This window comes from Sphaeramia orbicularis, chromosome 20, assembly GCF_902148855.1.
Source record: "Sphaeramia orbicularis chromosome 20, fSphaOr1.1, whole genome shotgun sequence".
Classification (NCBI taxonomy): domain Eukaryota; kingdom Metazoa; phylum Chordata; class Actinopteri; order Kurtiformes; family Apogonidae; genus Sphaeramia; species Sphaeramia orbicularis.
In genome coordinates, this window is record NC_043976.1 from 32,690,710 (window position 1) to 32,717,723 (window position 27,014).

Sequence of the window (27,014 nt, forward strand, 5' to 3'; positions counted from 1 at the left end):
TGGTGGAGCCAGATAGATCACCATATTTAACCTGTTAAACCTTGACCATATTTTCAGGGGAAAAATGCCTAAACAGACATACCCAAAGTAAATGAAGAATTACTTCACAATAATATGGATGTTCTTGGTGTCTATGGACATTTAGAGACCTCACAGAATCTATTCCCATTGTCTAAAATATTGTATCTATTACTATGCCTGAGTAAACTGTAACAAACTAAAAGAGAAATTGGAATTTTTTTATCCTCGCCTGTTTTTTTTTTTTTTTCGCCTGGATTGACGATGATATGCATAAATTAATTGTTCGTGGCGGAGATTTTTAATAGCATATATTTCACCCCACAAAGATTAAAAATCATGTTTTAACATTAAAGTTTGCACTAAAATACACTTTTGATGTACTTTTATTAACATTAGGGTCTAAACTTTGAGCAAAAGTTGAAAAAAAACATCCATTCTCCTGATTTATTATATTTTTATGGTAGATGAATAGTAATATAATTTTTTCGGCCGCCGGGCGGGCTGATAGGGCTAAAGGGGTTAAATGACCCTGGATCCAACAGCAACTCCTCTTCTTTGCTCCCTGCCAGCTCCCAAAACCATGGATCCTGTGTGTGTTTTGATCGTCAGTCATCATGTGTCTGTTTTAGTTTGTTAAATCATAAATAATCATAAATAGTGCCTTTTTTTTTTTTTTTTTTTTTTTGAACAGTCCAAGTTTTCTGGTAGGGGAGGGTGGCTCTTTTGTTTTCTCCTCTTTTTCATTTAGGGAGTTTAGGTTAGTTTCATGTATTTTATTTCTTGCATTTATTTTTGATCAGGGAATTTAGTTTGAACTTTGAAGAAGACTTTTTGTTTGTTGTTTTAGCCGAGCCCTCCTCTAACTCGCTTTGAGTTATTTAATTATAAAAATATTGGACTGCAGTTCTGGACTGGCCTTCGTGCTTGGGAGTTGGGAGGGGACAAAAGAGAACGCATTATGTACGTCTTGGTAAACCCCTCGGCTGGGACGTAACAGCACACATGTCGATACTGATAGAGAAACACCATTTTATGCAACCCTAACAGTGCACTAACATTTTTCTTCAGATTGTATTTCGTATTTACAAATTGTGACCATGATGCATCAAAAGTGTTAACATAACTTTGAGACAGGCTGATATTTTTCTCCTACTTTACCTTTTCTTCTATAAAAGCTTTCGTGTAGAAGCAAAACACCTAAGGACATATTTGCACACAAACCATAATTCATGCTTTGGACCAAGTTTCCTCCTGTTGCTTTCTTAGAAAAAAAAACCAATGCACAGTCTCTGTTGAATACTATACAAGGGTTGGGCCTCCTGGGGCTGAGCAGCCAAACTGTGAATATGTGAATGCATGTCAGACACAATTTGAAGATTACCGCCTACAGAGAGCAGCCCTCCATTCAAAACACCCTTCTGCACACAAATGCCTGTGCAAAAATAAGCTTTACCTCAATGCACTGACTTTTTACCCATACAAATAGCTTAACATGTGGCCAGACAGCTGTGTTTGTCAGTGTAAATAGGGCTATGTATGCCCTTATTCACACACGCCTCTATGGGAAAGTAAAAGATTTAATCAAGATGTTAAGGAAGAGAATAACTTCCAATGTCAGTTTTCCTCTACATTACCAACTGCATTTTGCATTTTTCAGTGAAAATCAGCATTTTCCTAAATTTCATTCACTGATCACGTACAGTCACAGGACAAAAAAAATAAAAAAAAATAAAAAAATATCATCAAAAGTCATCAAAAACAATGGTTATGCAATCCAGTACTAACTCCTGTGTGTATCATGTGACTAAAACAGACAGAAAAGAAAACATGGAATGCCTGAAAGCACTGTTTTTGTCAGTACAATGCCACATATATTGATGTAAGAACTGAAGTGACTGTGGTTATTATCAAGAAAACCATGAAAAATGGATAGATATCAGCTCTGAAATTAAACTCTTATGAGCTATTTTTGTTGTTATCATTATATTTGTCCAAACAAATGTACCTCTAGTTTTACCAGGCATTAAAATGAACAAGAACTTGAAGAAAACAAGTGTGGTCAAATAATTTTTTCTGCAACTGTACAGTGTGTGCGTGTGTGTGTAAAGTATGATCTAATGCACACATGAATATTATCCCTTCAAAAAAAAGTTAAAAAATAATAAATGCATAAATGAATAAATATATAAATTGTGACATCAAACTCCAAATAATTAATCACTCAAATCTGGAACTTAACAGCACACCAAGTCTAAGTGTTCGAGGTTATTTTGGGTGTAACTTTTATTTTTTGAGTTATAACCTTCCCCCCAAAACCATGGAAAATGGCTAAATATCAGCTCTTAAATTAAACTCTTGTGAGCTACTTTTTTTTTTGTTATCAATTTATTTGTCCAAACCAATGTACCTTTAGCTGTACCAGCCATTAAAATGAACAAGAAATCGAAGAAAACAAGGTTTAACCTGTTTAACCCTGACCATATTTTCAGGGGAAAAACGCCTAAACAGACATACCCAAAGTAAATGAAGAATTACCTCACAATAATAAGGTTCATATGGATGTTCTTGGTGTCTATGGACATTTAGAGACCTATTCCCATTGTCTAAAATATTGTATCTATTACTATGCCTGAGTAAACTGTAACAAACTAAAAGAGAAATTGGAATTTTTTATCCTCGCCTGTTTTTTTTTTTTTTTTCGCCTGGATTGACGATGATATGCATAAATTAATTGTTCATGTCGGAGATTTTTAATAGTGTATATTTCACCCCACAAACATTAAAAATTATGTTTGAACATTAAAGTTTGCACTAAAATACACTTTTGATGTACTTTTATTAACATTAGGGTCTAAACCACCATCCATCCTTAACTGTGACTCTCTCCCCACATTCAAATCCAGACTCAAAACTCACCTTTTCAGAATAGCCTACCCCCCATAAACTCTAATCTCCATTCTACAACTTTGTTTCTATATATAGTAATTATTTGTTTTAATCTGTTTATTTCTTTGTATTTTATGGATTGTTTGTTTTATCTTGTTGTACAGTGTCCTTGGGTGTCTTGAAAGGCGCTTATAAATAAAATGTATTATTATTGTTATTATTAAACTTTGACCAAAAGTTGAAACAAACATCCATTGTCCTGATTTATTATATTTTTATAGTAGATGAATATTAATATAATTTTTTAGGCCCGTCAGCGGGCCAATAGGGCTAAAGGGGTTAATTAATTCACAGGTTATTGTATCAAACCAAGAAAAACTGAGGAAAAAGTGACTTTTTCAGTGAACAAGATCATTCATTCACTCATTCATTAAGTGGACGTAAAATAAGTGTCTATAATCGCTGTCGTCGGTCAAAAATAATACAAATACAAAAAAAAATACAAATAAACAAGTGGTGCCAGGCATGTATTGTCACTTATTTTGGCATTGATCCATGTGCAAAAAGAATCTTTACCTCAATGCACTGACTTTTTACCCATACAAATAGCTTAACATGTGGCCAGACAGCTGTGTTTGTCAGCTATGTATGCCCTTATTCACACACACGTCTATGGGAAAGTAAAAGATTTAATCAAGACGTTAAGGAAGAGAATAACTTCCAACGTCAGTTTTCCTCTACATTACTAACTGATTTATCCTCTGCATTTTACATTTTTCAGTGAAAATCAGTATTTTCCTATATTTCATTCACTGATCACGTACAGTCATGGAAAAAAAAAAAAAACAAAAAAAAAAATTAGACCATCAAAAGTCATCAGAAACAACAGCTATGCAATCCAGCACTAACTCCTGTGTTTATCATGTGACTAAAACAGACAGAAAAGAAAACATGGAATGCCTAAAAGCACTGTTTTGTCAGTACAATGCCACAGTTATTGATGTAAGAACTGAAGTGATTTTGGTTATTATCAAGAAAACCATGAAAAATGGATAGATATCAGCTCTGAAATTAAACTCTTATGAGCTATTTTTGCTGTTATCATTATATTTGTCCAAACAAATGTACATTTAGTTTTACCAGGCATTAAAATGAACAAGAACTTCAAGAAAACAAGGGTGGTCTAATAATTTTTTCCGCGACTGTACAGTGTGTGCGTGTAAAGTATGATCTAATGCACACATGATTATTATCCCTTAAAAAAAGAGTTAAAAAATAATAAATGCATAAATGAATAAATATATAAATTGTGACATCAAACTCCAAATAATTAATCACTCAATCTGGAACTTAACAGCACACCAAGTCTAAGTGTTTGAGGTTATTTTTTGAGTTATAACTTTCCCCCCAAAACCATGGAAAATGGCTAAATATCAGCTCTTAAATTAAACTCTTGTGAGCTACTTTTTTTTTAATCAATTTATTTGTCCAAACAAATGTACCTTTAGTTGTACCAGGCATTAAAATGAACTAGAAATCGAAGAAAACAAGGGTTAATTCACAGGTTATTGTAAAAAAAAACCAAGAAAAACTGAGGAAAAAGTGACTTTTTCAGTGAACAAGATCATTCATTCACTCATTCATTAAGTGGACGTAAAATAAGTGTCTACAATCGCTGTCGTCGGTCAAAAATAATACAAATACAAAAAAAAAAATACAAATAAACAAGTGGTGCCAGGCATGTATTGTCACTTATTTTGGCATTGATCCATGTGCAAAAAGAAGCTTTACCTCAATGCACTGACTTTTTACCCATACAAATAGCTTAACATGTGGCCAGACAGCTGTGTTTGTCAGCTATGTATGCCCTTATTCACACACACGTCTATGGGAAAGTAAAAGATTTAATCAAGACGTTAAGGAAGAGAATAACAGGTGGGCTGATTTATGTATATGAGGTGTCAGAACATGAACGCATATGCCTAATCTCGCATTCTGTACGTGCTTGTTTGAGCGGATCTGGCTTCGACCTCCACCCTTTTCGACGGAGGGCATCTGAACCTTCAGGGAAACCAGCTGCTGCTCAGTTTCATAACACACGCCTGCTGGAAGTAAAACCACTTCATGACTAATGGTGGGAAACTTGAGGCTATATCAATCTAGCGACAGTGTTAATTAATCCACTGACGAGATAACAGGTAATTAATAGCATTGTGCGGCTGGATGTAATCACTTACAGTGTGTCTGCCCTGCAAACCAACAGACTGATGCTCATTAATGCTTTGACAAGTTAGACTGCGTGATGACTGCGGAGGTGGAAGATGACTCATCTCGGAAGCATTGAAAAGGGCCATCGCTTCGCTTCTCGCAATCCCGACGCTATTTCACTTATTTATAAGGAAATCTCAAAGAATCATTAGGCCGCTTCAACGCTACGGGACAAAATAGTTTGTGTTTGAGGTCTTTTGATGGATAGCGCTTCCTTCACAAATATTTTTTGTCTATAACGATTAGCTTTGTCTGAGTGCACGGGTTGGATACTTCCGAGTTTTCGCGGTAAGAAGACAGATCGATCGAGACGTGTTGCTTTTCAAAGTCTCAAACCAGATTATAAATCTAAGGTTCGTTGTGTTTGTTGTTTGTTTCCCCAAAAAATCCATAATGCGTTGATCAATTAGTGAATGTAATGGGGCGTTCAAGGGCATTCTGGTCAACTCGCAAAGTTTGGAAACATATCGTGACCATGAAGTGTTTATCTTTATTTGTGGTCATCAATCATTGGTGAATCAATCGCATGAAGAACGTCAATATAAAAAGCAACTGGAGGATGTAAGTACAAGCAGCCAGGCATACAAACTATAGTTAGTTCATGTTAGCTGCCTGGTTATGTTGTGAAACAGAGGGTGTTATGGGTAAATGAAACTTATAAGGATGCATTTGCCTTGACTGCAGAAGTCACAGGTGTCAAACATGTGGCTCGGGGGCCAAATCTGGCCCGTCACAGGTTCCATTCTGGCCCGCGGGATGAAAGTGCAAAAATTCACCTGAACAGTCAAGGTTGTCCAAATCATTTTGGTTCAGGTTCCACATACAGACTAATGTGATCTCCAGTAAAAATAACAACACAATAACCCATAAATAAAGACAACTACAGATTTTCTTTGTGAAAAATTATGTGGGAAAAAAATAAGATTACACTGTGAAAATATTTACATTTACAAAACTATATTTACCACAATAAAACGCAAATAAATACACAAATAAAAACAAAGATGAACAACCCAAAATGTGCCATTTTAACAATATTCTGCTGTTACTAAATGTTTTTGTGCATTTACAGATCCACTGTGATCTGGAGTTGTGTTAATAATAATAAGAGATGGAATATTGTAGAAATTGTTAAATTTTAGTTCCAAACTTTTCCAAAATTTTAACAATATTCTGCCTGTTACTAAATGTTTATGTAACATTGTGTGTAAATGTACATGTATAAATAATAAGTCGAGGCCTAATATTGTTCAAATTGCACTAATTTTTCAAATGAAATTTCTGTTTTTTCAAGTTATTCACATGTTTTTTTTTTGTAAAATGTAAATATTTTCATCATTTAATTGGGTTTTTTGTACTAAAAAAAAAAAAGAAAAACTTGGATTTGTCATTATTTCTAGGTTATTAAGCCATTATTTTACTGCTCTGGCCCACTGGGCTAAATATGGCCCCGGAACCAAAATGAGTTTGACACCCCTGGCGTAAGTAAAACATCTCATCTCGGGTTATAGTCAAGATAATCAAGGTTCCTACTCTTTCCCTGAAATTATTTTCTAGGACATTTTCAGCCCCTACAGAGACAAGTTATCACATCAACCATTAATACATCCCCCATCATTCTTTGGAAGTGTTCTTTTCTACAGATGTAACTTGCATTCACCCAGATTATTTCTTTGTTTATCTACACCTGCACCTCCTGTCCTAACACTTTCAAACATTCCATTTTAAATGTATTACTATGTTTATTCTGTTGTTTTACTATATACAGTATTTTTATTTCATTGTTTTTAATTACACAGCTGCTTTTACGTCTTTTTAATCTATTTATTTTTATTTTTTATTTATTTGCACATCATAAAACAGCAAGAGAAAAATAAAAAAAAACAACATTCAAACAAGGAACATCATTGTGCAGGAGAGGATAGAAGGCTTACGTGAATACCTCCATGGAAATACACAATACACAGAAAACAAAAAAAAAAGAGAGAAAAGACTTAAAAATACATTATAACTGAAATAATACACTAAATTAAAAACAATAAAAATGCAAATCAAATTACAAATCATCAAATACAAATCAAATGATATACAGCCTTACATTTTGTCATGAATTAGAGTCCTTTTCAGATGCGTTTTAAATAATAATAAAGAAGATGTCGATTGAAGTTCAGGTATATTATTCCAAAGATGTGGTCCACGATATTTTAGAGAATACTGACTGACAAAAGTTCGGCGGTACGGAAAATAAAATTTGCTTGAATATCGTGTAGGATCTATTCTTGTATTTTAGTCTACCATTTTGCTTTTTTATTACTCTCTACGACACTGTTTTTAATTGTACAGCTATTTTATGTCTTTAATCTATTCTTGTGTTTTAATCTTTTATTTAGTTTTTTCCCCTGCAAGTCGCTTTGGAAAAAAACATCGGCCAAATGCATAAATGTAATCTTATGTATGTTTATTTGATGTGGGTGCGTCTATGAAACTGGGTTAATTTTGGTACCTGGCATAATAATAATAATAATAATAATAATAATAATAGACAATGTAGACATATTTCCCCCCAGGATGTAACTAATGATGACGTCAGGTAAATGCAAAAAAAAATTATACTCTTGCTCTGAGCCATCCCAAAATTAATATATTTTTAATAAAATATTGGGGCTAAAAATAGGATCAAAATTGGGACAGGAAAAGCTACCTAAGTGTCAGTGCATTTGATCTTTCATTGAAAACATGGCTATAAATGGTCTTATATAGCGCTATAAATAAAGACACTGTTAAATTTGACGATCCTAGTGGTTTTTCTAATCCAGACATGTAGGTTTTCATGACTCTCAGTCTCATTTCAGGTTTCGTGTGTAACCCATCGTGTCCATTCATGTTACACGCAGAACCTGCCCATTTCATATCATGTTTTTGTTTGTTCAAAAATAATATTATTTGAGCATTGAGACCCGATGTATCAAATATGATACAAAATTCAAACTCATACATGGAAGTTGATATTTGAAAAAAAAATTTGGTTGCTCTAGTTTCAAAGAACTGGACTTTTCTGTCAATGATTTAATGGTTCAGGCTTTACGGGGTTAATTATTGATGAATTCAGACCCAAGCATGGCATTTTACAGTTTATGTAGACCACAGGGAAATGTTTTAAAATGCAAAATTCCTTTTAAAAAAGCTAAATATCACTCCTTTAACCATTTCCAGGACATTTTACCTTTTTTTTCTCATTTTCTATGTTTTCCACGACTGGAAAAGTGGTCAATAATTTTCCAGGTTTTCCAGGACGCATGGGATAATTTTACATTTGTGTGATGGACTCTTATATCACTTGTAATTACTCCGCTGCTTAAGGTGAACTTCATAGAATATTTGACAGAAATGCACCGCTGATTTCATTCTCCGTGAGGCTTGGATTTCTCATTAGCGAGGGGAAGGAGGAGGTTCAGTCTGCTCCCCAGGTCTTCTGAAGGACAAAGGTTCTTTGGCTACGTCCACTGAAATATTTAGCGTCTGCGGAATGATTGACACGAGCGATCACCGAATCACCTTTACGACAGGACACAAACAAGACCCTTTACGTGCTTCCATCACTTACACGCCATCACCTTAAATGTATGCGGTGTAATTCCTGATGCTAGGTGCCTCTTAATCAAAAGAAAACCGAATGATGTAGATGATGTTGTGAAGTAACGTGGTGGGGTCATGGGAGTTGTTTTCACGACTACAGCTGATGAAAATACTGACGTGACTTGTGTAGAAATGAGGTTTACAGACAGGAAATGCATTAATGTAAAGTAATATGCTTTTATTGCTATTACATTCAGTGATGTGTACTTATATTAAATCATTCCATTCTAATGTAATAGCTGCAAGTGACACTGAATCGAATAAAACTATAGATTTCTCTTAATGACGTTGCTGGAATCCTTTTATATAATTTAACCCTTTAACGACGGCAGGGTCTCCGGTGCTGCGTTTTCCACTTTATATTCAAATCACTGCAACTCCTGAACCATTTGTGTGATCCACAACATTCAAATGGCATCAGAAAGCTGAGATCCTGAGCTTTTCGACACTATGTAACACTTTATGGCAGCTATGTAGGACTCTAGTACAAGCAGCAAGGAACTGCTTCAGACGCTACAAAAAAAAAAAAAAAAAAAAAAAAAAAAAAAGAAGTCATAATATAAATACTGACTGTTCAACACTAAAAAGAATGTTTAAGCAGATGAGAAATAGTTGGAAGCTTATTTCTGCAATCTCAAAAAGTTTTGTTATGAGCATTTACAGTTGTTTCTTTTATTAAATATGCTAAAAACTTCAAGTCCTTTTTTGTTTTTTACTAAAACACACTGTTTTAAGCATTTATTATTTATAATAGTGCTAATTAATGAAAGTTAAGGTCTTCCTGAAAACAAAGGTGTAAAAGAATTGGCAATAAAAGACATTTTCTGACACTTTTATTGCAAAGAAAACATAAAAACAGTTATGTGACCTGTTATAATGGCAGGCTGAAAAAGGTAGTAAACAAAATATATAGCACAAGCCGAAGCATTTTAATTTGGAAATGTTGCGTATAATAAAAGCTTAGCGGTTTGCACGCATTTTTGCCCTCACTTTGTACATGATAGATTTATGATTTTGTTTGGATACTGAATGTTTAAGACTAAAAAGCATGTTTAAGCAGATGTAAAATAGTTGAAAGCTTATTTCTGCAATATCAAAAAGTTTCGTTATGAGCATTTATAGTTGTTTCTGATCATAAATATGCTAAAAATGTCAAGTCTTATTTTGTGTTTTTACTAAAACACGCTGTTTTAAGAATTTATTATTTATAATAATGATAATTAATGAAAATTAAGTTCTTCCTGAAAACAAAGGTGTAAAAGAAATGGCAAAAAACAACATTTTCTGACACTTTTATTGCAAAGAAAACATAAAAACACTTAGGTGACCTGTTATAATGGCAGTCTTAAAAGAGTAAACTATGCAAGTAAACAAAATATAGAGCACAAGCCGAAGCATTTTAATTTGAAAATGTTGCGTATAATAAAAGCTTAGCAGTTTTTGCCCTCACTTTGTACATGATAGAGCTGGAAAATAGGGCCAAGAAATGAAATATTGATTTTTTTTTTCCAATGTAATGGGCGATTTATGATTTTGATCATTTGATTTCTGCCTACATGAACAAAAATAACCTTTTCTTTACTGAAACTATTGGCCATATATGACTGGAGAAGCACATTCACAACATATTAGAAGAAACTAATAGGTTGCATTTGACATTTTTTTGTTGAGCTGGAGAGATTTCAGGAAGAATCACCTTAAATCGTGGACCACATCTTTGGAATAATCTACAACCTGAACTTCAATCAACATCTTCTTTATCATTATTTAAAAAGCATCTGAAAAGGACTCTAGTTTATGAAAAAATGTAAGGCTGTATATCGTTTGATTTGTATTTGATGATTTGTAATTTGATTTGCATGTTTATTGTTTTTACTTTAGTTCATTATTTCAGTTATATCATATTTTTAATTCTTTTTTCATGTGTATTTTTTATTTCAGGGGAGGTATTCACATAAGCCTTTTTTGGCTTCTATATTTTCCTGCACAATGATGTTACTTGTTTCGTTTTTTTTTTCCCTCTTGCTGTTTTTTGATGAACAAATAAATAAATAAAATAAATTTTACGATTTTTGCATTTTTCATGATTTTAACTGTGATTAATCAAACTAATTTCATCAACTCCCCAGTATTTATTCTTGTATTCCAATATTTCATCCAAACTCTTTGTGTTTCTAATTATGTTTCACATTGTAGGATGGACTGAATCCAACTTGAGCAGGGATTCAGTGGGAATGCAGCTCTTACCAGTTGCTGATCCTGGGGTCCCCAACCTGCATACTGCAACTGAGCGTTTCGGACCTCTGGAGGGTTCAAGTTCCACGTCTCCCTGAGGTGCACAGAGAAAACAATTCTATCAGAAAGAAAAGCAGGCACATGCACACAATGACTGTCAACCTCTAGCACCGCTCCAGGGGTAGAACAAGTGTAGCACATCTGAGAACAAAGGTTTAAGTGTATCCATAAATACCAGAGCTCTATAACAGTGTCACCCCTCCTTATTGGGAAAAGTGCTGCGCAGTGCAGGCTGCAGAATTAGAGGTGCCACTGCCTCTATGTCTTTGTCTGGAGTGGAGATGAATGAGGTCATCAGCTGAGCGGAGCGTTATGGTACATTACCACTGGGTGGCAGCACACAAGTAGATTTGGGTGGGACGGCCACAGGCAGTTCTGTCATATTATGTCGAAGATTTTTATTATGTTAAATGTGAGGATGGGAAGTCCATCATTTCTTGGGGGCTGATCCACTACATTTTACTGCTTGAAAGTGTTTTTTATTAGACACATTTTCCTCTTGTTTAGCCCATAAAGACCCAAACATCTACCATCGATCAAAAGCCTCTACTGATCTAAACTGTTTCATACCTGTTGATCCACTAATCCTATCAATACATTCATTCATTCATTCATTCTCTGAACCCGCTTTATCCTCACTAGGGTCACGGGGGTCGCTTGGAGCCTATCCCAGCTACATAGGGGCGAAGGCGGGGTACACCCTGGACAAGTCGCCAGTTCATCGCAGGGCTGAACATAAAGAGACAATCACCCACCGTCACATTCAAACCTATGGGCGATTTAGATTAACCAATTAACCTATTAGTGCATGTCTTTGGATGGTGGGAGGAAGCCGGAGTACCCGGAGAGAACCCGGGGAAACACAGGGAGAACATGCAAACTCCACACAGAAAGTGTAATTAATTGGTGTAAAATGCAGTTATTCATATTTTCATGGTCATCAGATATGACCCATTAGGGCACAGGTGTCAAACATGCGGCCCGGGGGCCAAATCTGGCCCGCCAAAGAGTTCAATCCAGCCCCTGGGATGAATTTGTGAAATGCAAAAATTACACTAAAGATATTAACAATCAAGGATGTTCAAATCATTTCAGGTCAATTCAATCTAAAAATGATCAGACCAGTAAAATAACCTACAAATAATGAAAAATGTAATTTTTTTCTCTTTGTTTTTATTGAAAAAAAAAAAAGCAAAATTACACAAATGTTTACATTTACAGACTAGCCTTTTATATAAAAAAAAATAGGAACAACCTTAAATGTCTTAATAAAAGTATGTGGAATTTTAATAATATTCTGCCTGTTATTTAAGTTTTTTGTATTTTTAGACCCACTGTGATCTCTAAATTGTGACGCATATGGATAAATAATAAACTAAGGCGTAATATTGTTAACATTGCACTTATTTTACTTGAGAATGTTCGGGTTGTTCATATTTGTTCATGTTATGTTTGAGTACAGTTGGTAGATATAAACATTTTCATCACAGAATTTTACTTTTTTCACTCTAAAGTTATTATCCTATTATTTATATTATTTTACAGTCTGGCCCACTTTATATGATATTAAGCTGAATGTGGCCCCTGAACTAAAATGAGTTTGACACCCCTGCATTTGGATGTTCAGAGGCTCCATAGTGAATGTGAAAACACCGTCGTCTTCTACAGCAGGGGTGTCAAACATGCAGCCTGGAGGCCAAATCTGGCCCGCCAAAGGGTCCAATCCAGCCCGTGGGATGAATTAGTGAAATGCAAAAATTACACTTAAGATATTAACAATCAAGGATGTTAAAATAATTTTAGGTCAGTTCCATCTAAAGTGGGTCAGACCAGTAAAATATTATCATAATAAACTATAAATAATGAAAATTGCAAATTTTTCTCTTTGTTTTAGTGTAAAAACAAAAAAAGTAAAATTACACAAAAATGTTAACATTTACAAGACTAGCCTTTTACAAAAAATGTGAAAAACTTGAACAAATATGAACAACCTGAAAAGTCTTGAGAGAATTAAGAGTAACTGTACCAATATTCTGTCTGTTATTAAATGTTTTGTGTGTTTGTGGATCCACTGTGATCTGCAAGTTGTAATGAACAAGTGAAAATGAGAAGCTAAGGCTAAATAATGGCATAAATTGTTAAAATTGCACTTTAAAAAAAAATAAATAATAATAATAATAATAATAATAATAATAATAATTCATTTTGGTTGTTCATGTTTTTCCTCATTTTTTTTAAGGATACTTTGTAGGTATAAAAATTGTGATAGTAAACAGTAATTTTACTTTTTTCACTCTAAAATATAGAAAATTAGACATACAAATTTTGGAATTGATTTTATTTATGTATTATTGTGTTATTATTTTAATCATCCGGCCCACTTCAGGTCATATTAGGCTGTATGTGGCCCCTGAACTAACATGAGTTTGACACCTCTGCTCTACAACATTGATTCACCAGTAAAACCAATGGAGTTGGATCAAAGACAGTGGATGGAGACACTTGGTTTATGTTCAGTTAATGATAGATTTTACTGAAAAAGTCACTTTTTCTTCACTTTTTTCCATTTCTGGTATAATAACCCTCAACTGTAATCTGAGCTTTAATCAACATCTACATAATTAGTAAATTAAATAAAGAAAAATACTTGATTTTCACTAATAAAACACAAAATACAGAGGATGATACTATAATAAATGGTGATAAGTCGCTTAATAAAGGGTAAATATAGAGAAAATTTACGATTTTATTTAAAAATGTATTTACTTTATGGGTTAATCACATAATTTAATATTTCTTACAATCATAGGAGGTAAGGGGTTACATAACATTATGTGAATATACATATTTAGCAAGTCCTCTTGATCTTGACATAAAATAAATAAATAAACACGAAATGAAAATCAACTGCAGCAGAAAGTGCAGACGTGTCATGCTTCATTACTAATCTTTGTTGTAATTGTTTTATTTTAGAGTCACTTTCATTGTTCAACACTCAAGGACATGAAAAGTACCAGACACAGACTGACATTCAAAAAGACATTTTTCCGGAACTTTAAAAGCAAAAGAAACATCATTTTTTTCATTTCTCTCCAATGTATCATAGCATCCCTTTACACACCATATCAGCTGTCACTGCATCTGCTTGTGTGGTTATATATATGTTTTTTTTTTCTTTGTTTAATCTTGTTATCGCCTTTCGTTGCCTAGGAAGACGAGAGGAGATGAGTCTGTGCAAATGTGGTACATCTGGCTGCCATTAGAGGCCAACGATGACTCGATAATCTCTTGACTTCGTAGATAGCGCCTGTTGTGTAGAGGTTAACAGTGTGGGTTACGCTGTCAGGGGTGGAAGCGTGGGTGTGAAAAGAAGCAGCCACGGGCCGTCGGGTCATGTGCGCTACACGATAAGATAATGATAATGCACTATAATGTAAATGGGACACAGCTGCCATGTCGCCTACTTACGGAGTCTCCAGACTGCAGATAATGTAGAAGGCTGTGTAGGAATACTGGTACACCTGGAACAAGAGACAACACAGAAATCCATTAGTACGTTACATCATTGTGCATGAAACAGGTGACATTATTTCTGTTAGAGGAGTTCATCTTTGGAATGGCCTGGAAGATCAATTCAAACAGTCTAAAGCAATTACAACTTTTAAAAAGATGTACAAATGAACTATTATTCAAAAATATAGGGCTCAGGATTATTAATTAGGATTTAACTGTTTATTAAATCAGGATTGTTTAAGTTTAAAGAGTTGGTTGAATTAAGGACATTGCTGATTGTGTTTAGAGCGAGAAACTGACTTTTGCCTGCAAATTTACAGAGATTATTTGTTTTAGTATCACAGGATGAAGAACATAGAAGGAGGTTTAATTTTAAACAGCAAAGGGTGCGGCCTAACGTGAAGAAAATGTGTATTTCTGTTGTGAGTGTCAGGATGTGGAATTCTTTGGCAGTGGAAGAGAAGAGCTGTACAAATATTTTTCAGTTTAAGAGGTTGTATAAGGAAAGAATAGAGAAGCTTTATAAAAGCATGTAATGACATAATTCAACTTATGGATGTTGGATTTATTTTATTTGCATTGACTGTCAGGTAAACTGTTTACTGTAATAACTGTAATGGCAACGTATCTGATGTTAGCAGATGTTTCAAGAAAGGGACAGGTATTATAAGTTTTCTACATCCTGCTCCTTTCCAATCATTTAGATTGGAATGAATGAATAAAAATTTAAAAAATGAAAATGAAAAAGGGTTGACTAAAGCAGTGGTTTTCAAATGGGGGTACGCGTACCCCTGGGAGTACGTGAAGGCACTCCAGGGGGTAAGTTAGATTTTAAAATATATTTAAAAAGTAGCATCCATGCAAAAATCCTTTAAAAATAATGATTAAATTAATTAAATATTTCAGGAAAATATATAAGTTCATAAAATGAATTGTATATTCACGAATAGTGTGTTTGATGCTAGACTAGTTGATAACTGACTTTTTTTTTTTTTTTTTTGTAACTTTTTCTATTTTTGCCTGAAGCAATAAATCAAGCTCTGTTTTAACTTTTTAAAAAACCTCAACCCTTCTTTTTGGTGAATTCTTCCTTTTTCCTGGTTTGGTCCTTCCATCCGAAACATAACTGGTGAGTTAATTTAAATTACGCAACCCCCTTCTGGGGAAGCCCAGATTTAACCGGACAGCCGTTTTTACCGAAGTATTGTATTGGAGTAAGGTAGAGAAACACCGGCGGTCATGTGTTTCGCATGGGCATGCAGTTTAAGTCAGAGCAAAGCGAAAAGAGTACCCGGTGTATAAATTATAAAGATGTCTGACGCGGTAAATTCCTTAACCTAAATTAGTTGTGGTTTTTGAGAATTACTGTTACCGGCGTGTTCAATAACATCTCTAGTCAGAACACGTACAATGATCTCCAGATATGCGGCTTTCTTCTAAAAAAACTACAAACTCCTTTGGACGTCAGAGGCTCTTGCATTTTCCGAATACGTCCTTGACAAGTATGAAAGACTCATTTTAATGATATTCACCTTCTATGTATTAAAATGTTTATTTATGAACAGCACTACCATGACAAGGAGTGAACAGGTGGTTTTATTATGTGCGCACTGCAAATTGTAAGAAAACAACCAGAAAAATTTACATTCAAAGGAGGCTTTTTTTAATGTTACTTTGTGTGCGAGTATGCAAGCGTCATATTTATCATCAAGCGTCATGATTCACACAAAGTGAGCGTGAAAGTGCATTTGTGAGCGTGAGTTTATGCTGCTGCAGGGAGCGCATAGGACGCTCGCTGTCATCTATCAAGGTGATGAAAGTATGGATGGAATAATAAATGCAAACACACGCAGAACAAAACACTACAGATCTCTAGTGTGTCGTAAGATTTCCTATTCATCTCAGGCAATAAGACAAGGTTATATACCTGCCGGCACCTTTCGCAAAGTATCAAAAGGCACAAACTCTCTACGGCAACTCGGTGGTGAAGCCGAATGGAGTCAGCATCGGCATCAGCAAGCAGAATGATTTAATATATTTGAGCTTGAGATGAAATACTTTGATGCATATCAAGGCGGTGTAGTCATGGGACGATTTATTCGGGATTGCACAGAAATCATAAAATCCAAGCCAGTGCTTCCTGTCCCTACAGTCGATCTTATCTCCCCCCTGTGAGCCCGATGGGGTTTGTTTGTTTTTCGTGCCCCCCCCCCCTCGTGACAGTTCCGCTCGGCTGTGCTGCCTCCGCCACCATCGCTGTCAGGCAGCGGTGTGCGACAGGCCTTCACACTCAGCCATGATTACTTTCTCCCCCTTTTTCTTCCCTTGCTACCACCATCACCCTATTCTCCCCAGCAGCTCAACCCCTCCCCGAGTGGCAGCTCACTCACATATTTGGCTGTCAGTTTGCTAATTCAAAAAATAAGCAAACAAATGAGCAGCTCACCGGTGCAACATTGTAGGCCAGCAGCACATGCTTCAAATCAGGAGACACCTCGTATTTGCTGGCTTTGTACATTTCCTGAGGAACAAAAGAGAGAAAAGATACAAAAAAGATGCAACCTTTAACCATGCACGGTATTTTTTCATTTAAGTACTTCCTTAAGTGACTGCATTTGACAGATGGCTCGGCTCCTGAAGTAAATGGGACTTGCATTAATCTTTGCACTAAGGCTTAGTGATTTGATGGTAGACATAATGTTGTGTATCATCACCCTCGCCGCCGCAGTGCTGATGCATCTCCATCTAAACATTTCCCACATATCCAGGCCCCGAGTGTTGACTCAACAGCTCACAGTTCGCAGTTATAATGGACCTTTTGATTGAGCGTCCTAATAAAGAAGAGCTTTGGGTGCTGTGCTTTGCTGACACCTTTTAAAAGTTTTCATGTAACTTGTGAGTAGACAGTCCTTAACTATAGGTCTGTCATAAACAGTGTTGGGAATAATGCATTAAAGTAACGGATTACTTTTTGCTGTAGTGTAAGGCATTACTAATGAATTGTCAGTAATATTTTACTCGGTACCTGTTCAATAGTACTTGCATTACAACACACTTTTTGCCCATAATTTAGTTGAAAAACAAAAAACAGCAGGACCGTGAGACCTTAAGGAATCAAAAATGCGTCTGTAAAGTTCTATTTCCTGTTGGTGTTCAGCCAATGGGTGAAGACGGAAGAAGACAGTCCATTGTCCACATGGACGTATGCTCATTACTAACCCTAACCCTGCTTTACAGAAGCTAGTTAGCATGATCCCTGTGATCAGCAATGACAAGGTTAGCTAACATTTCTATGGCTACTTAGAATTCTTTATTTATTGCGGATTTATCAACCAGCATTCTCGGTGCCACACCCCGTGTTTGACCATGTAAAATGTTGGAAAAAAATGCAAGTATTCCTGCTGGGATTCGAACATCGTAGACCGTAGCGTTACGTACTGAGCGGTCCGTCCACATGTACTTCAGGACGCAAATGTATGCATCCCAAGGCTCTACTATTTCTTGTATTGGGGGGGTTTCTACTGCACACACACCAATTATGACAAGAGTCTGTATGTAACTCAAAAGTAACACAGGAGTCATGTAACGCATTACAATTCTGAGACAGTAATATTGTAAGGTAAGGAATTGGCGTTCATCACCAATTTTTCATCAGATCTGTAAAACCCAAGTCATAGCCTAAGTATCACGAATCCATTAGTCTTTCAACTTTTCTATTCAACTTTATTTATAGAGCACATTTCATGCACAAGGCAGACTCAATGTGCTTCAAAATAGGTATAAAAAAATTTGTTGGGTAGTCTTTCCATGATCACTTCCCTCATGGTGAACTACTTCGAAGTTGACTCCATCACAAGTAGTCTGTTTGTTTATATACCAAACCGTTATGTCACTCGGGGCTTTTCGGGAAATTTTGTTGCCAAGTGCTTTGTGGGAAGGGGAATTCCACGCAGCCACAGTGTGGCTGCAGCGGCAGCAAACACAGAAATGGCTTCATTGCTTCTTGCTGCTGCGGCTGCGTCAAATTCCAAACAGGCCTGAGTGACAGTTTGGTTTGGTTTGGTTTTGGTTTTCCATGAGGGAAGTCATTCATGTGTGTAGTCACGGAAGGACTAAGAGATTTGCGATACTTAGGCTGAATCCCAATTCAGCCCTTGGCCCTCCCCCTTACCCCTACCCCTCCGTTTCATGCGTACATGTGAAGGGGTAGTGTTGTTCCAATTCTCAGTTAGATGGAGGGGAAGGGCTAAGGCGAAGAGCTTCATAGCCCTCGAAACAGAGATGTTTCAGGACCACACTACGAATGGAGGGGTAGGAGAAATTTCCCGTAATTCTGTTAGAATCGTTGGCAAGATGAAGGTAAACATGGCAAAAAAGTGTAGCAGTGTGATGAAACAAATGCACAAACGTATGTTTTTTCTCTGCAAACAACAATAATTTGATCGACCGTTTAATGCCATTTCAATGTGTTATAGACTTCATTTCTGTGGTTTATAGTTGATAACTGTAAAAAGACGACCAAAGCCCATGGAACAGAGACGGTTACAGCTGCTGACGGCATGGGGAATACTTTCAGAAAAAAAGTTGTCGCATCTGTTTATAGCAGCATCGATGACTGCTGATGACGTAACAGGTCGTGAAGGGTTGTCCCATATCATAGGGAAATGTTTCAACCCCTACCCCTTGCAGTTCCATTTCAAGGCATAGTGCCAAGTGCAAGGGCCAAGGGGTAGGGTTAAGGGTTAGGGCTAAGGGGTGAACTGGGATTGGGCCTTAGGCTATCACTCAGGTTTTACAGATGTGATGAAAAATTGGTGGCAAACGGCATACGCTGCTTTGACAGTAACAACTAATCTGTAAAGTATTATAATTTGGAAGTAACTTGCACAACACTGGTCATAAATAGAAAAAAAAGATGACTTACAAACTTCTTGTTATGCACCAAAATGGTCGTCTCATTGGTGTCGACGTTGAACTTGACGACATCGCCGTCACGGTTCCGGTACAACAGTTCATTACCTGGAAGGAGAAAAAAAATAAATAAAAAGACGGATGTTTAATGCAGCAACATGAGCAACAGAAACATCCACAGCAAAACAAGCGACAAATCACTCCTGTAAAACTACACACATGATTGCATTGTGTAGATACCACTGTTTTATAAATACAACAAAATGAGTCTTGGGAGAAACACAGCAGCAGGAAACAGCATCCGAAAATGAGTGCATGTTTAGCCTGTGGGCATTTGTCTGACCCACACGCTCAACACATTCAATGCCCTTTCACAAAAGAGATGTAATTAAGCTCCTTCCAGAGAAAGCCTGTAGCAGTGGACACTCAACAAGTGTTGGACAAATGTTACCACTTCATACAAGACAGCGAGAGAAAAAAATCATTTAGTACAAAGGATGCTATTAATGGAACTGGAATGCCAGAAGGACAACATGGAATTAGACGAATTATGGTGAATCCCATGACTGTATAATGAATATGCAAAGTAGGATCAGAGGAATCTAAAAACAATAACCAGAAATTCATGCAGTTATTTTTTGCGTCATCAAATGACAAATTCAATAAAAAATTTTAAGATACTGGTGTGAAAATCTTTTGGGCATGTAAACATTATTCAAGTTCCTTTTTTAAAGCTAAATTATAGTATTATTAACCCATAAAGACCAAAAACTCCACTGACGACCAAAGGCATCTACTGAACTAAAATGTTTAATACCTGTTGATCCACTAATCCTATCAATACATGTAAATAACTGGTGTAAAATACAGTTTATCACCTTTTCATGGTCATCAGATATGACCCATTTGGACGTTCAGAGGCTCTGTAGTTACTGTGGAAACACTGTCATCTTTTACAACATTGAGTCACCAGTAAAACCAATAGAGTTGGATCAAGGACAATAGTCGAGGACGCTTGTTTTTACTTTCAGTTATTGATATCTTTGTTGAAAAAGTTGCTTTTTCTTCAGTTTTCTCTGTTTTGATATAATAATAATAATAATAATAATAATAATAATAATAATAATAATAATACATTTAATGTGTAATGCACTTTTCATTTGACACCAAATCTCAGTGCACAATACAAAAACAACCACAGAAACAACAACAATACACAATAAAAAAATAGATAAAATCAACCAGATTAAGCTTTTCTAAAACGGAAGGTTTTTAGTCCATTTTTAAAAACATTCACCATCTGCGGAGCCCTAATATCCTTTGAGTTTTTAGGAGCATCTAAATTAAATACAGGAAAATACATGATTTACAGTGAAAAATACAAAATACAGAGGATAATACTAAAATAAATGGCTCAGGTGGCAGAATGAGTCGTCCAATAACCGAAGGGTTGGCGGTTTGAATCCCGCTCTATCCATGTGCTGTTGTGTTCTTGGGCAAGACACTTCACCCTCCTTGCCTCCAGTGCCACTCACACTGGTGTATGAATGAGTGTGAATGTTTGGTGGTGGTCGGAGGGGCCGTTCAGCGTGAATTGGCAGCCATGCTTCGGTCAGTCTGCCCCAGGGAAACTGTGGATACAAATGTAGTTTACCACCACCAGAGGGAGAATGTGAGAGCGAATGAATAATGGATCAATACTGTAAAGCGCTTTGGATGTCTAGAAAAGCGCTATATAAATCCAATCCATTATTATTATTATTATTATTATTATTATTATTATTATTATTATTATTATTATTATCATTATTATTATTATTATTATTATTATTATTATTACCTCCGCCAAGGAGGTTATGTTTTTGCCAGGGTTTGTTTGTTTGTTTGTCTGTCCGTTAGTGTGCAACATAACTCAAAAAGTTATGGACAGATTTTGATGAAATTTTCAGGGTTTGTTGGAAATGGGATAAGGAAAAATGATTAAATTTTGGTGGTGATCGGGGGTGGGGGGGCCCACGGGGGGGCCCATTTCCAACAAACCCTGAAAATTTCATCAAAATCTGTTCATAACTTTTTGAGTTATGTTGCACACTAACGGACAGACAAACAGACAGACAGACAGACAGACAAACAAACAAACAAACCCTGGCAAAAACATAACCTCCTGACGTGGGGGGGCCCACGGGGGGGGCCACTGATCAGCCTTGGCAGAGGTCTGCGCTCTCCGAGTGCTTCTAGTTATTATTATTATTACCTCCGCCAAGGAGGTTATGTTTTTGCCAGGGTTTGTTTGTCTGTTTGTTTGTCTGTCCGTTAGTGTGCAACATAACTCAATGGACAGATTTTGATGAAATTTTCAGGGTTTGTTGGAAATGGGATAAGGAAGAAATGATTAACTTTTGGGGGTGATCCGGAAGAAATCCTGGATTCTGGATCACTTTGAAATTTTCGTTAACATTGTGGTAAATGGGGCCAAAATTTTCGTTTCCCAATATCTCGCTTAATTATTGACCAAAACTCATGAAATTTAACTCACGAATTGACAATGGGGTCCTCTATCACATTTCAAAGGCTGATCCGGATCTGATCCAGAAGGCAGATTTTATCTCAATTTATATAAAAAATGGGGGTGCCCTTACTTTTTGGCCTACTGTGCCTTTAATTTGGATAAAAATTTCAGGAAATGTTGATACTGGCATAAGGAACAAATGATTAAATTTTGGTGGTGATCTGGGGTGGGGGGGGCCCACGGGGGGGGGGGGGGGGGGGGCACTGATCAGCCTTGGCGGAGGTCTGTGCTCTCCGAGTGCTTCTAGTTATTATTATTATTATTATTATTATTATTATTATTATTGTTATTATTATTATTAATAAATCCCTTAAGAAAGGTTAAATAGAAATAAAAATTAATTTGGGAACTGACACAAAAGTAGCACTGGGTCTTTATGGGTTAATCTCTATCAGATCAGAATATAACAGTGTTTTTCAACCTTGGGGTCACCTGGAATTCAAATGGGGCCGCCTGAAATTTCAAGTAATTGAGTAAAAAAAAAAAAAATTACAAATACAAAATATATGGTGAGTTGACAGAGACAATCCCAATATGTAAAAGACATGACAAACTGTGCAGCTGAAACTGCAGCACTTTGATACTGTTTATCTGTCAAATGTTCATTGTGGTCAGTTTCAGATGCTGCAGCTCTTTCATAATTCATAGTTTCAGTTCTTGTTTATTCAGTGTTAATTATCAGTCTTGTAAATCCAAGCTGGACTGACTGTACATATCCTGTCCAAGGAAAATAAAATTCTCACTTTGTGCAGTAATCTACACCTGGTTTTACTGCCTCTGTCCATAATAATATACATTATATAGACTAAATGTCCAAAATTAATGTTTATTTGCAACATAGTATAGTAAATTATTACATGATCCAAAACAAATTAATTTTAGCAAAAAAAAAAAAAAAAAAAAAGTCTCTAGGGGTCACCAGAAATTTGTGATGTTAAAATGGGGTCACAAGCCAAAAAAGTCTGGAAACCTCAAAACTTCTTTTAGTGATTATAATCATAATTTTGCCACCAAAAATGTAATCAAATGCAACTGGCTGCCACTATTTTGCTACAACTGTACTAGAAATTGAGCGTACATAAAAAATGCACATATTCCTTGCAATATAAGGAGTTGCATTGTTGATTGTCTTGCTGATTAGGCGTTGAGAACAGATTTTCATTCTTTCAGATGTTTCTTTATTGATTGTCTGCGATGAATAAAATAGTGGCTGCACATGGAGTTTGTTTTTCTGAGCAACACTCACAACACATTCATCTGCCCACACACTCAGACAGATCAATATGAATTAAATAATGGATAGATAAATAGAAACTCTAAACAGTGATAGTGATTAAATATCTGTGGCCCATCTTAACAGTAATGGAACAAATTAGTTATGAAATAATAAAACGGGAATAGAAGGGAAAAACAGAGATCAGATGTAATACCTTTTAGCTGTTTTACACAGGTTGTATAGCAGTAAAGAAATAAACAGGAGTATATTCAATTATGTTTTAGGTAGGTTCGGAGCAACTTCTGGAATAATAATGAGTAACTTTAATCCCGTTCGGTGTAGGGGTGTAAGAAAATATCGGTTCTGCAACATATCGCGATATTTCATTTCACAATACTGTATCGATATTAAAAAGTACTGTATCGATATTTTTAGGTATTTATTCAAATGCAGATATTGTGGAGGTTCACTTTTGTTTTTTCATTTATCTTTTTTGTTTATCTTTTATTTATTATTATTTAATACTCTTTTATTAAATAATGTTAGTTCCTTTGTTGGGATTGCACAAAAATAATGTTATGATGTTAGTTGTGAACTAATAGAATATGAGCATTTGAACAGGATCTTAAACTGTAATGTCTGTAAAACATAATTTAAGTTTTAACACAGGAAAATTTTGTGATATAGCATTAGATCCTGTTGTGATCAAATAAAAATGTGTTTATTATTTGTGCATATTTTTGGTGCAATTCAATTCTTCAAGGAAATAATCATTTCAAAAGAGAAACAAACAAAAAATTGCCTTTTTAAGAGTATCATGATATATTGTGATATATCATATCTTGATCCTAGTATTGTGATTTGTATCGTATCACCAGATTCTTGCCAATACACACCCCTAGTTCTGTGTGTGACTCCACCCATCATATGATTCTGAAAATGGTGACAAAGTCAGAAAGTAGGAGTAGTAGAAGGAGGAGTAGTAGTTCAGGTTTATCCGTATTCTGTAATTTCATTGCACAACCTGTGTATTGACAATAAAGCCTATTGTATTGTATTGTATTGTATTGTATTCTATGATAAATAATCACAAGACACTTAAAGAACTATGAGGGTCTGAAAGGGTCAGTTTGAGTTTTAATACCAGCGAAAGTATGATAAAACTAGAATATTTTTGTCGCTTTTTCCTACCATTACTCAGTGTTTTTTCCACAGGGAGGCATAACCCTTAAGTGGAATTAATTGTATGAAATGACTCAGATAAAAAGAGCATTTCAGCGCTGATCAGTGAGCACTATCACTGATAATAATAATAATAATAATAATAATAATAATAATAATAATAATAATACATCACACTTATATCGCGCTTTTTTGGACACTCAAAGATGCTGATGTTTCAATAAGTTATCTCCATTTTAAACAGACAAATAAATAAACCAAATGTGGCTGTTATTTTAGGAGGCAAAGCTCCTTATAATGACTTCGATTTGATCCGTATACAAAAATGAATGAAGTCTGACAGAATCTGATTCTGTTTAATTCATACTGATCTAAACACCTTTGACTAAACGTAATAATTGATATAATGTAATAACTTTGTGGTGTACTAAATAGATACTAAAGCCTTTAAAATATTTTTAAACAGGAAGTGGTCAGTTGAGCTGTTTCACTAACAAAATGCTTTTTTTTTTTTTTTTTTTTTTAACAGATTTGTTGGTTTTTGCATGCATTATCTCTGGGATTGATGTATTACATTGCAAATGATTTAGATGATTTAGAACCACATTTACAAGTTTTATGCAACAATTATGTCCAAAACTATGTGATACAAGACAAACACACAGTTTTGGAAATAATTACTAGACCACCAGTGGCTTGACCATGACCTTTTGCTATCCTTTTCTTGGAATATTGTTTTTACAGTGACTAGTTCATTATTTATATGTTTTTGTTGTAATAATTTGTAATTTTGTTATGCATATGCTAACTTTTCACCTTTTCTTCACAGCAGTCCATCGTATATACATATACATATATATATATATATATATATATATATATATATATATATATATACACACACACATATATATATATATATATATATATATATATATATATATATATATATATATATATATAAAACTTTTTTTTTTTACAGATTTGTTGGTTTTTGTGTTATCATTGGAATCAATGTGTTCCATTACAAGTGAGTCATGATTTAGCACCACTTTGAGGTAACACATTTTCAGGTTTTATGCACCAATTGTTTCCAAAACTGTGTGATACAGGACAAACACACAGTTTTGGAAATAATTACTAGACCACCAGTGGGTTGACCATGACCTTTTGCTATTCAGTTTTTGGAATATTAATTGTTTTTACGGAAACTGGTTCATTATTTATATGTTTTTGTTGTAATGATTAGTCATTTTTTTTATGTATAAGCTAACTTTTTGCCTTTTCTTCACACCAGTCCATTATATATATATATATATATGTATATATATATATATATATATATATATATATATATATATAGATATATATATAGATATTTTTTTTTTTTTTTTCCCAATTTCTGGACTGTCTTAGGCTACATTCAGACTGCAGCCAAATGTGGCCCAAATCTGATTTTTTGCTGCTATTTGACCTGTATCTGACCTGTTGAAGACAGTTTGATCGGCACAAATCGGATTTTTTAAAAATACAACCCAGGCCACTTTCATATGTGGTCCAAAATCCGATACATATCGGATATTTTGCAATGCGACGTCAGTCTGAACAGCCAGGTCGCATTTATCCGACTTTTACGTCATTGAAATGCCAGTACAGCCTGACTGCAACATGCTTGTGAACAGATATAGGTCCCCGGAGATGAGTGTCTTGTGAGAGTGTTACGGAGAGGCGGTCACAGATATATTTAAACGTTCTTCTTGTCATTCGAAAATTATGAATGAAGTCTGTGTCAGTGAAGCTGCTAACATCACTATCCCACCACTCCTGACTCCAACTCCGCATCAAAATACTGTAGAGACGTAGCAGCCATTGCACCACAAAAGGCCATAACAGAAAACCTGGCTCTCCTCTTTTTTAAATCTTCTATTTAAAATTATTTGACTCTAATGGTGCTCACTTCGGTTGTAGAGAAACTTTATCAGTACCACACACACGCCGATACGAGGCGCCTCCATATTTACTTCCGTAAACACAGTGGGCTGGATTTATTAAAGGATTGCATGTATTAAAACGTGTGCAAACTCATTGCACACGCAAAAAAAATGTACAAGCTGATTTACTAACAGTGTGCAATAAGGGTTGCGTCTTTCAAAGGTGCAAAATAGCGCATCTGCATCCAGTTAGTACATTTGCCTCAACAAATATGCAATTTGGGGCGTTTACAAGCAGTTGTGCGTGTGCTGGGAGGAGAAAATGTAAATATGTTAATTTAGCACACGCAAAGTGATTTATCAAACCTGCGGGCAATTTAGCTGATAGAAACTGCGTCTATATTTACCACGTCTCAAAAGGAGGTGCAAACAGTTTAGATGCGTAATTGTGCACACATGGCTGCGGTAAGGAGACATCGAAATGATGAAATGATATATGCCCCCACCCCACCCCCCCCCACACACACACACACACTTCACAGGACTCTTTTTCACTCCTGATGATTGTGATAAAAAATACGCACCG

At 35.4% G+C, this 27,014-nt stretch overlaps 1 protein-coding gene across 1 annotated transcript in view; it reads right to left on the bottom strand.

The window, feature by feature from the left end:
* dpp6a (dipeptidyl-peptidase 6a) overlaps positions 1-27,014 on the bottom strand; it is a 395,010-nt gene that overhangs the window by 102,034 nt on the left and 265,962 nt on the right. The window contains exons 4-7 of the mRNA XM_030123482.1: positions 19,544-19,638; positions 17,066-17,140; positions 14,575-14,627; positions 11,059-11,140 (exon numbers count right to left, since the gene is read on the bottom strand). Coding sequence (XP_029979342.1) covers positions 11,059-11,140; positions 14,575-14,627; positions 17,066-17,140; positions 19,544-19,638 — 305 coding nt within the window. The remainder of the gene's footprint in view (positions 1-11,058; positions 11,141-14,574; positions 14,628-17,065; positions 17,141-19,543; positions 19,639-27,014) is intronic.